General features: G+C 34.1%; 1 protein-coding gene across 1 annotated transcript in view; it reads right to left on the bottom strand.

Annotated features, from left to right (window-relative positions):
- Positions 1-15,000, bottom strand: part of LOC136827019 (oxysterol-binding protein-related protein 1-like) — a 408,899-nt gene that overhangs the window by 30,820 nt on the left and 363,079 nt on the right. The window contains 2 exon segments of the mRNA XM_067084704.1: positions 2,655-2,813; positions 13,580-13,689. Coding sequence (XP_066940805.1) covers positions 2,655-2,813; positions 13,580-13,689 — 269 coding nt within the window.

The following is a 15,000-nucleotide window of genomic DNA, read 5'->3' on the forward strand; positions in this document are numbered from 1 at the left end:
TGGCCATATTCATGTGTTCTCTTTGGTGTTATATAACCAAGAGACACCACGTGTCATGTTGATTAAGAAGCGATTGAATAGAATTGTCACAGCGATTCAAAGTTACCGGTATCTATAGGTATAACTTGAATTCGGGGTAAATTTTTCTAGAATTCCCTTTGTACTAAAAAGATGGAAAAGTCACTAAAGTAAATATGGACTTTCTTGCTTATCCTACTTACTGTAATTTTAAATCTTTGCAGAATACAGTAATATAGTGATGGCACTAATTACGTAATGAATAACAAAAATAAATGGAAACTAACGAATAAGCGAACAATACTGGCTGAGAGTTAAATGTTACAAATACCATATGAATAATATTTATATCTATGATTATTATAAATATTGTATCTCTATGGTCGTTAAAACCATCTTATTAAAATATTAGTTCGTAAAACAAAAATAGGATATTGTGATCATGTTTCGAAGTGAGGCTAATGATGATAAACTTTTTAATCGTAAGTAGATAAAAGCCTAAAAAAATAGTATAACATTAATTAACCCTTTCGCAGGAAGTGAAACCTGCAATATAATTTCCGTAGATTCCCACAGAGCGGTAGTAAGTTTCTAATACAAAATGATTACTGTAACGTTGCACAAATACAAAAGACAACAGCTTCAGAAGAAAGTGTATGTTTTCTCCAGATTTAACAGTCGTTCAGTTTTTGCTAATAGTAACCTATAACAGTTAGTTAAAGATAAAGGCTTCCTGGGCCTCTGTAGACACATAGGGCAGGCGCTGATCTCTTGTTTCTTAGGCCGACAGCCAGTGGGGGACAGGCTATAACAGTTAGTAGTTCATAAAACTTGTACACGATCGTATATATTGTCCAAAATTTAAAACTCAACCCTTAAATTAGCAGTTCATAAATTCGAAACTAAAACTCGTAAGTTAGCAGTTCATAAGATCATTCAGCATAAATACCTCAAACTCAACTCATAAGTTAGCAGTCAGTAAGATCACTCTAAATAAACACCTATAACTCAACTCCTAACTTAACAGTCCTTAATATGGCCGTACACAATATCCAGAATAGGCAGTTAAAATTCAGCTCTTACGCTAGCAGTCCATACGATCACTCTAGACAACCAACTATAACTCAACTCCAAAGCTAACAGTCCTTAATATGAAGCCAAACAATTAACTAAATTCAACTCCTTAGTTAGCAGTCCATAAGAACATCCAGTATAAACACTTAAAACTCAGCTCTTAAGATAACAGTTCATAAGATCTTACTAAATAAGCAACTACAACTCTCCTCGTAAGTTAACAGTCCATAAGATAGTTCAGTGTAAGCAGCTAAAACTCAGCTCCTAATTTAGCAGTCCATAAGACCTCTCTAAAAAGTGATATGAAGCCAAACAATTTACTAAATTCAACTCCTAAGTCAGCAGTCCGTAAGATCATCCAGTACAGACAGCTGAACTCAAACGAGTGACTAAAACCCAGCTCTTAAGTTAGCAGTCCATAAGATGGTTCAAGACAAGAAACTAAAGCTCAACTACTAATTTAGCAGTCCATAAGACCTCTCTAAAAAGTTATATGAAACCAAACAATTTACTAAATTCAACTCCTAAGTCAGCAGTCCATAAGATCATCCAGTACAGTAGACAGTTAAAACTCAAACAAGCAATTACAACTCAACTCTTAAGTTAGCAGTCCATAAGATAGTTCAGCACAAGCAGCTAAAACTCAACTCCTAATTTAGCAGTCCATAAGACCTCTCTAAAAAGTGATATGCAGCCAAAAAATTAACTAAATTCAATTTCCTAAGTCATCAGTCCATAAGATCATTCAGTATACATAGCTAAACTCAAACAAGCAACTAAACCTCAACTCTTAAGTTAGCAGTCCATAAGATAGTTTAGTACAAGTAGCTAAAACTTAACTCCTAATTAGGCAGTCCATAAGACCTCTCTAAAAAGTGATATGAAGCCAAACAATTTACTAAATTCAACTCCTGAGTCAGCAGTCCATAAGATCATCCGGTACAGTAAACAGTTAAAACTCCCCAAAGTTAACAGTCCATAAGATAGTTCAATACAAATAGCTAAAACTCAACTCCTAATTCAGCAGTCCATAAGACCTCTCTAAAAAGTGATATGAAGCCAAACAATTAACTAAATACAATTCCTGAGTCAGCAGTCCACAAGATCATCCAGTATAGTAAACAGTTAAAACTCCCCAAAGTTAACAGTCCATAAGATAGTTCAATGCAAATAGCTAAAACTCAACTCCTAATTCAGCAGTCCATAAGACCTCTCTAAAAAGTGATATGAAGCCAAATTGAGTCAGCAGTCCATAAGATCACCCAGTACATACAGCTGAAACTCAAACAAGCAACTGAAACTCAACTTCAAAGTTAACAGTCCATAAGACACTTCAGTATAAGCAGCTAAACCTCAACTCCTAATTTAGCAGTCCATAAGACCTCTCTAAAAAGTGATATGAAGCCAAACAATTACCTAAATTCAATTTCCTAAGTTATCAGTCCATACGGTCATCCAGTATACACAGCTAAAACTCAAACAAACAACTGACACTCGACTCCAAAGCTAAGAGTCCTTAGCACGCCTGCCAGACAAGCAACAGCAATATTCGACTGACTCACTTGGGCAACTCGACGGTGAGGACGCCCTTGGGCTGGATCTCGACGCTCTTGCCCCAGAACTTGAGCTTCGGGTGGATGGAGCCGTGGAAGTTCCAGTGCTCGGAATCCGCGTAGAAGGAGGACACGGGCGGATGGTGAGACACTTGCTCGCACACTATCCTGCAAGGTGGGTGGAGAGGAAAGGAAAGGTTAATACTACTTTATTATATATTTCATCTCCTCTCCTAATATCTTCTATACATTCTGTATTGATTAGTTACGTTGTCTCCTGTTCTCTTCTGTAATTTCTTTTTCATCTCCTTTAGACTCTTTCTTTGTCAGTCATGTCACCTCATACTGTCATCTGTAGTTTCTTTCTCTGTTGGTTACGTTATCTTCGATTGTCTTCTGTAATTTCTTTGTCAGTTATTTTCTCTATTATCCTTTGTAATTTCTGTATTGATTGGTGATGTTATGCCTTATATTCTGTAATTTCTTTCTTTATTAGTTATATTATCTCATGTTATCTTCTGTAATATCTGTCTTTATTAGTTTATTATCTGCTATTATCTTCTGTAATTTCTTTTTTTTTTAGTTATGTTGTCTCATATTATCCTCTGTAATTTCTTTCAAACGAACAACCACATTCTTTCGAAGCTTGAATTTCAAGTCAGTGGCCCCTGTAGGGTTGTTCAATATAAATAGGGCTCATCTTCTAAATAATAATAATAATAATAATAATAATAATAATAATAATAATAATAATAATAATAATAATAATAATAATAATAATAATAATAATAATAATAATAATAATAATAATAATAATAATGCTTCAAAAGAATGGTGTTATTGCTATTTATAGTAATTTTTTATCAGTAATTTAAGACCATTTCATGTATTTTTGTTAGGATTATATAATACTTCACTTTAATTAGATTAGATTATTTCTTTGCATGCAGCAAGCATTTCACTTTGCAAAAGCCTGCACTGCAGCTGAAAGGAAATTGTGGCTTGTTCCGTTTGAATGGATGGAAATTTTCCATGATAATAACAATTCAGATAATACACTATTCTGAAAGCTAATGGTTAGACTTAGGAGCAAGAGCCCGTGCTATTGGAATGCCAGCTTTATCTAACACCACCGGCTGAAAGTTGTATAAAGACGACTATTATCGTTACAGAAGACTGCTCCCCCACCGTGAAGTCTGGAAAATGAAGAAATTTAAACATTATTGATAATCGTGCGCTGGAAAAGCACCGTGATAACTGGAAAATGAAATAATTGTAGATTTTCACTATCCTGAAATACAAGAAAAAGGAGAAAGTCGCACACTATCCTGAAAAAGAAAATAAGAAAGGAGAATATTATCAGTGAAAGTTACATACAGAAAGATATTCACTTGAAGAAGATAAAAAAACTGACGTCATTATGCATAATTAGAACTAGACATTTATATTCCAGAATTTTGTGTTAAAATACCATCTTTCAACATGCCACGTAGGAAAAGAACTTGTCTGAGAGAGAGAGAGAGAGAGAGAGAGAGAGAGAGAGAGAGAGAGAGAGAGAGAGAGAGAGAGAGAGAGAGAGAACGCTTCAACGATTTGCTTTTCCATCTGAAATCCACCAGACAGGGAACATCTGGTTGGATACGAGAGAGAGAGAGAGAGAGAGAGAGAGAGAGAGAGAGAGAGAGAGAGAGAGAGAGAGAGAGAACGTTTCAAATATTCGCTTTTTCATCTGAAATTCATACGGGAAGGAACATCTTGTTGGATACAACAGAGAGAGAGAGAGAGAGAGAGAGAGAGAGAGAGAGAGAGAGAGAGAGAGAGAGAGAGAGAATAAAAATGAAGAAAGTAGCTATGAAATTGAATTTGCACAGCTAATCGACAACAATTTCTGCCCAGTGCTTCATTAGAAAGTAACTACCAATTTTTGCATTCATATAATTAATATCTTTAATGAACTCTTTCAGGGGTCAAAAGAATAAGGTCACCTGAGGTCATCCTCTGTTTGTTTTATGCAGAGGCCTTTTGGTAAGTTGGACCAATATCCTAATCTAGTCCAAAAAATAGAAATACCCCACATCCTTCTGAACTCGAGAATAATTTAAAGATTAATTTATTTAATTTAGCAACGAATCCTAATGGAGCTATCAGACCAGGTTCTTGAAAGAGCGAGAGATCAAAGGATACAGGGAGCACAGAAGCAGGGAGTAAAATCAGCAACATGTTTACTTAAAAATGAATGAGCTCATTTCTAAAACCATCATATGAGATCTATTCTTTTGATTTTCTCGAAGTCTTCCTGTTCATAAGAAAAATTAAGTAAGCATTAAGCAATTTTTTTTTGTGTGTATTAGAAGATTTGGGGTTAAAAACTGCCACATTTGATATATTTTCATTTAGAAATATTTCCAACAGGACGCCAAAGCTGAGCCAATTTTGTCTGATTAAAATTATCTGGCGGACAACGGAAAAAAATTAACGAGATTCTGGCCCTCCGTATTTGCATGGAAATTCGTGCAGATTCACTCATTTGCATGAACGCTGAAGGCACTTACTTTTTTGCATATGAATTATAGTTTCTTTGCGTGTATGAATATTCGCGTAATTTGCTTGCGAAATTTACAACATTTCTTGTTTTTGCACGAATATTCTAACCTGATTACGAAATTTTAAACGTTTATTGTATTTGCACGAATATTCTAATTTGCTTATGAAATTTTAAACATTTCTTGTTTTTACACGAAAATTTTAATTTGATTACGAAATTTTAAACATTTCTTGTTTTCGCACGAATATTTAAGTAAATATTTATATGTTTATGTGCCTTGTGTGTCCATTTCTGGGTTTGTATAAAATTTCAACAATTCTAATTTGCTTACGAAATTTTAAACATAATTTATGTTTTCCATGAACATTCAAGTAAATATTCATGTTTTAATGTTTGTAAACTCATTTCCTGGTTTGTATAGAATTTCTTACAATGTCATGGGTTTTTGTGGTTTGTATAAAATTTCGAAAAACAAAATGAATATCTTGGTAAAAAACTGAGAATAGTTTGGCAAGAAGCTAAAAATTTTAATAAGGAATAATTTTATCAAGAAGCCACGAATGTTTTCCATGAAAAATTACATTAAAATCGATTATTTTAGTAAACGATTACGTGATTTTAATTTTAGCAAACTCATTTCACTGACAAGTTACGATTAAAGTAAGAAATTTCGATTACAATGCCCAAGATATTACGATTTTTTTATTAAGAAATTTTTACGATTACATGGCAAGAATACGATTTTTTTAAAAAAAACTACGAATATCTTGGTAAAATATTACAGAATATTTTGACAAGAAACTAACGACTAATATTTTGGCAAGTGAGTACGAACATTTTATCAAGAAACCACGAATATTTGGGCAAGAAACTACGATTACATTGGCAAGATATTACGATTATTTTAGTAAGAAACTACGATTACATTGGCAAGATACTATGATTATTTTGTGAGGAGTACGATTATTTTGGCAAGAAACTACGAATATTTTGGCAAGACACTGCGGCAAGACAGGTTATTTTTGGCAAAAACTACTATTATCTTGACAAGAAACTAGGAATAATTTATAAAAAAAACTACGAATATTTTTGGCAAGAAACTTCGATTATTTTGCAAAAATGAACTGCGACTATTTTGGCAAGACTACGATTATTTTGTAAAAAAATTACAAATATTTCAGAACGAAACCACGAACATTTTGGTAAGAAGATACGAATAATTTGACATGGAACTACGAATATCTTCACAAGAAACCGCGAATATTTTTTAGAAAGAAATGAATATTAAAAAAAAAAAAAAACTACGAATATTTTGACAAAAACTGGACGAACATTTTAGCAAGACACTGGAGGAACATTTTAGCAAGAAACTGGACGAACATTTTAGCAAGACACTGGACGAACATTTTAGCAAGAAACTGGACGAACATTTTTAGCAAGAAACTGGATGAACATTTTAGCAAGAAACTGGACGAACATTTTAGCAATAAACTGGAGGAATATTTAGCAAGAATCTAGACGAACATCTTAGCAATACACAAACTGAATATCTTAGCAATAAACTGGACGAATATTTTAGCAATGAACTGGACGAATATTTTAGCAATAAACTGGACGAATATTTTAGCAATAAACTGGACGAATATTTTGGCTAGAAACTGGAGGAACATTTTAGCAATAAATTGATCGAATACTTTAGCAATAAACTGGAGGAATATTTATCAAGAAAGTGGGCGAACATTTTTAGCAATAAACAACGAAAACTCCCACAAACATAAGTCGGAAACCTTAATAAAACGGCATCACTTCACCAAGCCGGAAGGATATTTAACCTTGAGATATCAGGGATCGACTTTCAATGGGTATTCTATTGAATTTCGATCGGGGGGGAAGGGGTGGAAAACCGATCCCGGCGCGTCTCTCCAGGGCACTCGGGGGATCGTTTCCGTGTTCCAATTTCAAAAGGCCAAATGATGTCGCCTTCCCAATACGCCTCTGCCATTTCACTTATCTTCTTTAAGCAGACTAAGTAACCCGATTTTGTTCCCTCGGTTCGATGGGCAGCGAGAGAGAGAGAGAGAGAGAGAGAGAGAGAGAGAGAGAGAGAGAGAGAGAGAGAGAATAGTAGGTATGCATGCACACAGGAAGGAAGAGAGAGAGAGAGAGAGAGAGAGAGAGAGAGAGAATAGTAGGTATGCATGCACAAAGGAAGGAAGAGAGAGAGAGAGAGAGAGAGAGAGAGAGAGAGAGAGAGAGAGAGAGAGAGAATAGAGGTATGCATGCACACAGAGAAGAGAAGAGCACAGAGGAGGAGAGAGAGAGAGAGAGAGAGAGAGAGAGAGAGAGAGAGAGAGAGAGAGAGAGAGAGAGAAGAGAATAGTAGGTGCAGGCACATGCAGAGAGAGAAGGAAGAGAGAGAGAGAGAGAGAGAGAGAGAGAGAATAGTGGAATGCATGCACACAGGAAGGAAGAGAGAGAGAGAGAGAGAGAGAGAGAGAGAGAGAGAGAGAGAGAGAGAGAGAGAGAGAGAGAAGAGAATAGTAGGTATGCATGCACACAGGAAGGAAGGAAGAGAGAGAGAGAGAGAGAGAGAGAGAGAGAGAGAGAGAGAGAGAGAGAGAGAGAGAGAGAGAATAGTAGGTATGCAGGCACAAAGGAAGGAAGAGAGAGAGAGAGAGAGAAGAGAATAGTAGGTATGCAGGCATAAAGGAAGGAAGAGAGAGAGAGAAGAGAATAGTAGGTATGCAGGCACAAAGGGGAAGAGAGAGAGAGAGAGGAGAGAGAGAGAGAGAGAGAGAGAGAGAGAGAGAGAGAGAGAGAGAACCCTCGTCCTCTTTCCCTTGATACCATCAGCCTCCCTCACGACGAAAGCTCATATGTTAGTTGGCCTTAGGTGACAAAGGCCTTGTTCTCTAGTTATGTCGTCTCCCCCTCAGGATTAAAAGAAGAAGAAGAAGAAGCAGAAGAAAGAGGAGGATGAGAAGGAAAACAAAGAACACAAGGGCATCTCCAGCAGCATCGCAGAATCCGAAGGAGAAAAAATGTAGTGCTTCAAAGGACACGGCTTCCGCTCCAGCTAGAAGCTGCATCACTTCGTCATAAGAACTTGGAAGGAAGGGTGGTCATCTTTCTCGAATATTTCTACCAAAACGGAACATTAATATTTTTCCCGACTTCATAATTATAATCATATGTAGTGATGTAAAGAAAGATTAAATAGGGAAGCAGAAGAATATAATCTTAAAAAGAGAGGATTGGAAAAAAGATAAATTATACAGTGATCGATCGAGTAAGAATAGAGAGAGAGAGAGAGAGAGAGAGAGAGAGAGAGAGAGAGAACAACAATTAAGCCTTGGTTGTCATGCATTACCGAGGCTAGATATGTCGAGCAAGCTAAAAAGCAGGAAACAGCCTTTATACGAACTCAAAACAGTGAGCGAGTATATCGCGCCCAGGGCCATAAAACCAATCATAAAATCTTGAACCTGTGCCCTCACGACTCAGCTGACCAAGCATTACCTATAACCTCGTCAGGAGTCAACGTTCCACCCAAATCTATAACCCACCTTCAAAAGGAGGCGTTACATGAAATTCCATGAAAAAGGGCTGGACAAAGAGAAGTAGTTCACCATTTCTCCAATTAGACATTCTAGGGAGGAGCCAGTAACAACTCCTACTGAGGTCATTTCCAATCAAATCTTCTAAGGAGAGGCCTTACAGATAATATCTTCCAACGGGGTAATTTCAAGGGAGGAGATGGAAGATAGCAAGGAAAAGCAGGGGTTCCAAAGAAGGAAGAGGCCAGAGAGAATCAGTAGAGTCGCTAGTCACCAATACGAGAAGACGCAGTACTTCCCCCTAGCTTCCGTGGTCCCAACCAGACTCTGACCGCGGACTACTTAATCAGACAGAAACTGAACTTCGACTAGCAAGAGTGGTTTTCAAGAGAGTAAAATTGTAACCGTAATGTTACTTGTGTATGTAATTAACTGTCATCATTAAAGTAAGAAGCTACCCATTTCGTCTCCATTACGCCTTTCTGAGAGATATAATTGCATTTAATATAAATCCCGTCTAAATAATAAACTCGTAAGCTGCTGACTACGGGAAGAGACGCTGTGGACGAATACGTCGCCGACTTAGAAGAAAGACGCAAGTTATGAAAATCAACTTGTGCACGACACGTATAAGTATTCGTGTAACGCTAATTAAACTGGTAACGTTATTGTTATTATGATTTCATCACAACCTGTAACTTTTCTTTACAATCACATTTTCAGTACGAAGATGCTAAGACGGGCATGAGTGCTTGCCCAAAATATAATTGGCCCCTACTTGAAAACTCCCAAAATATGACTGAAAACTGAAAGCTGATAGACCTGTTTTTTGTATATGATGACAAAACTGCCTCTTTATTAGAAATGGTTTAAATGATTTAGGATACACGGAAGAAGGAAGAGCATTCCTCATTCTGTAAAGGTATATGAATTATATTCCCTAATCATCATTATTATTATTCAGAAGATGCACCCTATTTACATGGAACAGGAAATGCAGAGAGAAAAGAATCAGAAAAGAAAAAAAATACCAAATTAACAAATAAGATAAAGATTATTATAATTATACCTATAATTAGGGAATTCAATTTTCCAACTACCACTGAAGTGCATTAAGAAACTCAGCCATTGCATGCTTAATGGAATAAAGGTAAAAGGAAATAACGGAAAGGAGAAAGAAAAAATAAATTAACAAATTAATGAATAAACAGATAAATAGATTATCATGATTATACCTATAATAACGAAATCAAATTTTCCATCTAATACATAAAGATACTTAGCCATTGTATGTCTAATGGAGTAAATGCATAAATGAACCTCATTATGCAAAAATGTAAGAATACCGAAAGGGCTGGAACTGATTCAGACTCCTTTATGGATAAATGTAAAATATCCTTCAATGTATCCTTTGAGCCAGGGCCATTTCTCACCAAGCTCTGTCTGATCGAATGAATGAGAGGACGTATGCAAACGAGGGATGAATAATGCATGGATGAATGAATGGTATACGATGCAAGATTCGATCAACAGAGGAGGGTGAATTGGTGGATTGATTGGAGGTGAATTGAAAACTGTTAATTTGAGGTTGGTTTGGTGAACAAAAACTAGAGGACGTGACGCTAAAAGTTAATGTATATATATATATATATATATATATATATATATATATATATATATATATATATATATATATATATATATATATATATATATATATATATATATATATGTATGTGTGTGTGTGTGTGTGTGTGTGTGTGTGTATGTGTGTGTGTATGTATGTATGTATGTATAATTACAGGACCTCACAGAAACAGGATGGTATCTACTGGAGATTTTATTCACTAAAGTTATAAGTTTTGAAGGACTAACTGTCCCCATCGTCCGGTAACCTGAATATATATATATATATATATATATATATATATATATATATATATATATATATATATATATATATATATATATATATATATATATATATATATATATACATGTGCGTATATGCATATATATATATGCGCGAACATGCATCTGATTCAGTACTCAATCCATGAGAACGTCCGCATTTTAAAAGATGCTGCAATTTGCAATCCCTTCCTAACGAAGGTCTCTCTTCTTCATCTGTGATCCTGACGTCAAAGACAATGATAAAAGTGAGAAAATAAAAAAAAAAGGTCAAAACAAAAAGAAGGTCCATTAAGGCCAATCAAGTCCACCGTACACAAGTCAACTTTGCCGACATAAAAAGGAGTAACAAAGAAACGACAAAAAAGAAAAAGAAAATGCTTTACTCTGCATATCGTGAGTGACTGGTTACGCTCTCGAAAACATCTAGAATTTTTACCATGGGCCAAACGTTCGCTTTTGCTCAGAGCAAAAAACATCTTTGCGCTCATTCCTCGCCAAAATATTTTAGGAACTCAAATCTTCCAGGAGATCCAATAATTCAGACACAGAGGAGGAGGAGGAGGAGGAGGAGGAGGAGGAGGAGGAGGAGGAGGAGGAGGAGGAGGAGGAGGAGGAGGAGGAGGAGGAGGAGGAGGAGGAAAATATATATATGTCAGGCATATTGATGGCTCGCTTTGAGAGCTCCGATAACCAATATAGCAAAGCGATGGAATAGGAACTGCCTTTTTTTATTTATTTATTTGTTTATTTTTTTTTTTGAAGAGCGAGGGTTCTGATTACGATGAAGAGGAATACAGGCTTAGGAATCTAGGACAAGTAGTCAAGTCGGTTATGTATGTGTACTGTATGTATATATATCTACGTATGTATGTATGTATGTATATATATATATATATATATATATATATATATATATATATATATATATATATATATATATATTTGTTAAAAGTTAAATGTCCACCTGGGCCTCTGTAGGCTCATAGGGCAGGCGCTAATCTCCTGTTTTTTTAGGCATATATATATATATATATATATATATATATATATATATATATATATATATATATATATATATATATATATATATATATATATATATATATATATATATATATATATATATATATAAATATATACGATATCGTACGATGTCGTAGGCCTAGGCTGGAAGAACACAACTGAGTTTGACTGATTAAGTAACACGTGCTTATGAAATATAGCATTGTCTTAACTGGAGAAGTACATGTGTGGATTACTGTTAAACAAAATGTACAGTAGGCCTAGTTCCGTAGTAGAAGAAAAAAAAATGGTCGTTTAATTCACAGAGAAATGGATTTACAATTTATCAATATTTCATTACAAAAAAAAAGTTTAACTTTGCGTTATCTACACACGAAAGATATCATAGACTTATATAAATCAGGAATACATTTTGGGATAGTAACAGAAGAAGCCGATGATTATAATTTCACTCAACTCCACATTAAACAAGATTTAAAATATTTTTTCCAAAGAGAGAAATAAACAGTATGAACTTCACGCTGTCAAGCGTAAAAAAAAAAAAACATACACCTTTACGTGAAATCCAAGAAAATACATTAACAAAGATTTAACATGATCTTTCCAAAGAGAGAAATAAACAGTTTCAACTTCACACTGTCAAGCCCAAATTAAAACAAATAAAAAACATAAACCTTGACGTGAAATCCTGGAAAAAAAAATAAGAAAGATTTAAAATAATTTTTCCAAAGAGAGAAATAAACAGTCTGAACTTCACGCCGTCAAGGCTAAATTAAAACAAATAAAAAACACACACCTTTACGTGAAATCCAAGAAAAAACATTAAGAAAGATTTAAAATAATTTTTCCAAACAAGGAAATAAACAGCTTGAACTTCACACTGTCAAGCCTAAATAAAAACAAATAAAAAATACACAACTTTGCGTGAAATCCAAGAAAAAAAAAAACATTAAGAAAGATGTAAAATAATTTTTCCAGAGAAAGAAGAAAACAATTTGAGCTTCACGCTGTCAAGCCTAAATTAAAACAAGTAAAAAACACACACCATTACGTGAAATCCAAGAAAAAAAAAATCAACAAAGATTAAACTTCATTCATCCAAAGAGAAAAATAAACAAGATGAACTTCACACTGTCAAGCCCAAATTAAAACAAATAAAAAAACACACACCTTAACGTGAAGTCCAAGAAAAAAACATTAAGAAAGATTTAAAATAAATTTTCCAAGAGAGAAATAAACAATTTCAACTTCACACTGTCAAGCTTAAATAAAAAAACACTTTTACCTGAAATCCCAGGAAAAAAAAAAAAACTAGCAAAGATTTAACATGATTCATCCATAGAGAGAAATAAACAGTCTGAACTCCACACTGTCAAGCCTAAATTAAAACAAACAAAAACACACACCACGTGAAATCCAAGAAAAAACATTAAGAAAGATTTTAACCAAAGAGAGAAATGAAAGTTTTAACCCAGGCTTAAAAAAAAAACTTTTACTTAGCAAAGATTTAAATGCTTCATCCATGAGAAATAAACAGTTTCATCCACCTTTACGTCAAATCCAAGAGAAATATTTAACAGTTTGAGAAATAAACAGTTTGAACTCCACACTGTCAAGCTTAAATAAAAAAAAATAAAAAAACACACACCTTTACGTCAAATCCAAGGAAAAAAAACACTAACAAAGATTTAACATGATTCATTCATTCATCCACACTGAGCCTAAATTAAAAAAAAAAAAACCACACACACCTTTACGTCAAATCCAAGAAAAAAAAACACTAACAAAGACTCAACTTCATTCATCCACAGAGAGAAATAAACAGTCTGAACTTAACGCCGTGGAGGCCACAGAAGTCAACGACTCCACTTGACATTCCTTCGACAGATACTCACCTATAATTATCCCTCTGGAGTTCGTAGGTTTCCCCAAGGAGCGGGTTGAAAGGCTTCCCCAGACGCTCCCAGTTGGAGGCGAGACCGCTCACGGCGAAGGCGGCCACATACTGCGGAAGGCGACGAAAGGGGGAGGGAGAGAAAGAGAGGAGAAATTTATTTAGTGAAGCCATGATGGTCTGGCTTTGAAGTTGTATAGGTTCGTATGTGATGTATGTGATATTAATGTATGCTGATTCGGAATGGTATGTTGTATGTGTGTGCACATATAAAATGTGTCTGAAAATGTATTAACACATTAAAAATTTATATATATTGCAGAAGCACAAACACATAAACACACACACACACACACACACACACATATATATATATATATATATATATATATATATATATATATATATATATATATATATATATATATATATATATATCAGAGTGTAAAGATTCTCAATACTAAACTATCTTGATCACGAATCAAATTTCGACTGATGGGTATTTCGTATGTAAGTGAGTGAACATAAACTGTGTTCATATATTTACACACACACATATAAATAAAATGTGTATGTGTATATATATATATATATATATATATATATATATATATATATATATATATATATATATATATATATACATACACATAAGAACAAAGCTTTCGATACTCTAAGCAGGAATAAGCAATCCTGATCTCAAATTACAACTGTTTATATATTAAAAATCAACATATTCACAGTATAAGGATGTTTCAAATAACTTGAATTTTTTCCCCAATTATTATAAATTAAATGTAATTATATTACCTTCTATAGTATGCTGCCTACCATTAGATAATTCCCATATTATTTTAAAATAAACTTAACTTAATAACCTTCATTATATGTTTCCTACCATTAGATAATTCTCATATTATTATTATACAATGAATATAATCTGTTATCTTCATTATATGTTTCATACCATTAGATAATTTCACATCATTATAAAATGAATATAATCTGTTACCTTCATTATATGTTTCCTACAATTAGATAATTCTCACATCAGTATAAAATTAATGTAATCTGTTACCTTCATTATATGTTTCCTTCCATTAGATATCTTTCACCTGCGCAAACCATGATATCGATTCTCATTAACAGAAGTGTTAGAAGTATAAGAAGAATTGAATTTCATAATAATAATAATAATAATTGCACAAGCCTTACCTTTTTAAAGAAAGGAGATGAAGAAAGGAGAGAGAGAGAGAGAGAGAGAGAGAGAGAGAGAGAGAGAGAGAGAGAGAGAGAGAGAGATTACCTTTTAAGCTACTAATTTCAGTTTAATTACCTTAAGTAACCTTATCCCAAAGCAGCTCTCTCTCTCTCTCTCTCTCTAATGAAATTCCTGACGCCACTTATATTGATTAATGAAAA

The sequence above is a fragment of the Macrobrachium rosenbergii genome, chromosome 41 (assembly GCF_040412425.1).
Source record: "Macrobrachium rosenbergii isolate ZJJX-2024 chromosome 41, ASM4041242v1, whole genome shotgun sequence".
NCBI classification, from domain to species: Eukaryota; Metazoa; Arthropoda; class Malacostraca; order Decapoda; family Palaemonidae; genus Macrobrachium; species Macrobrachium rosenbergii.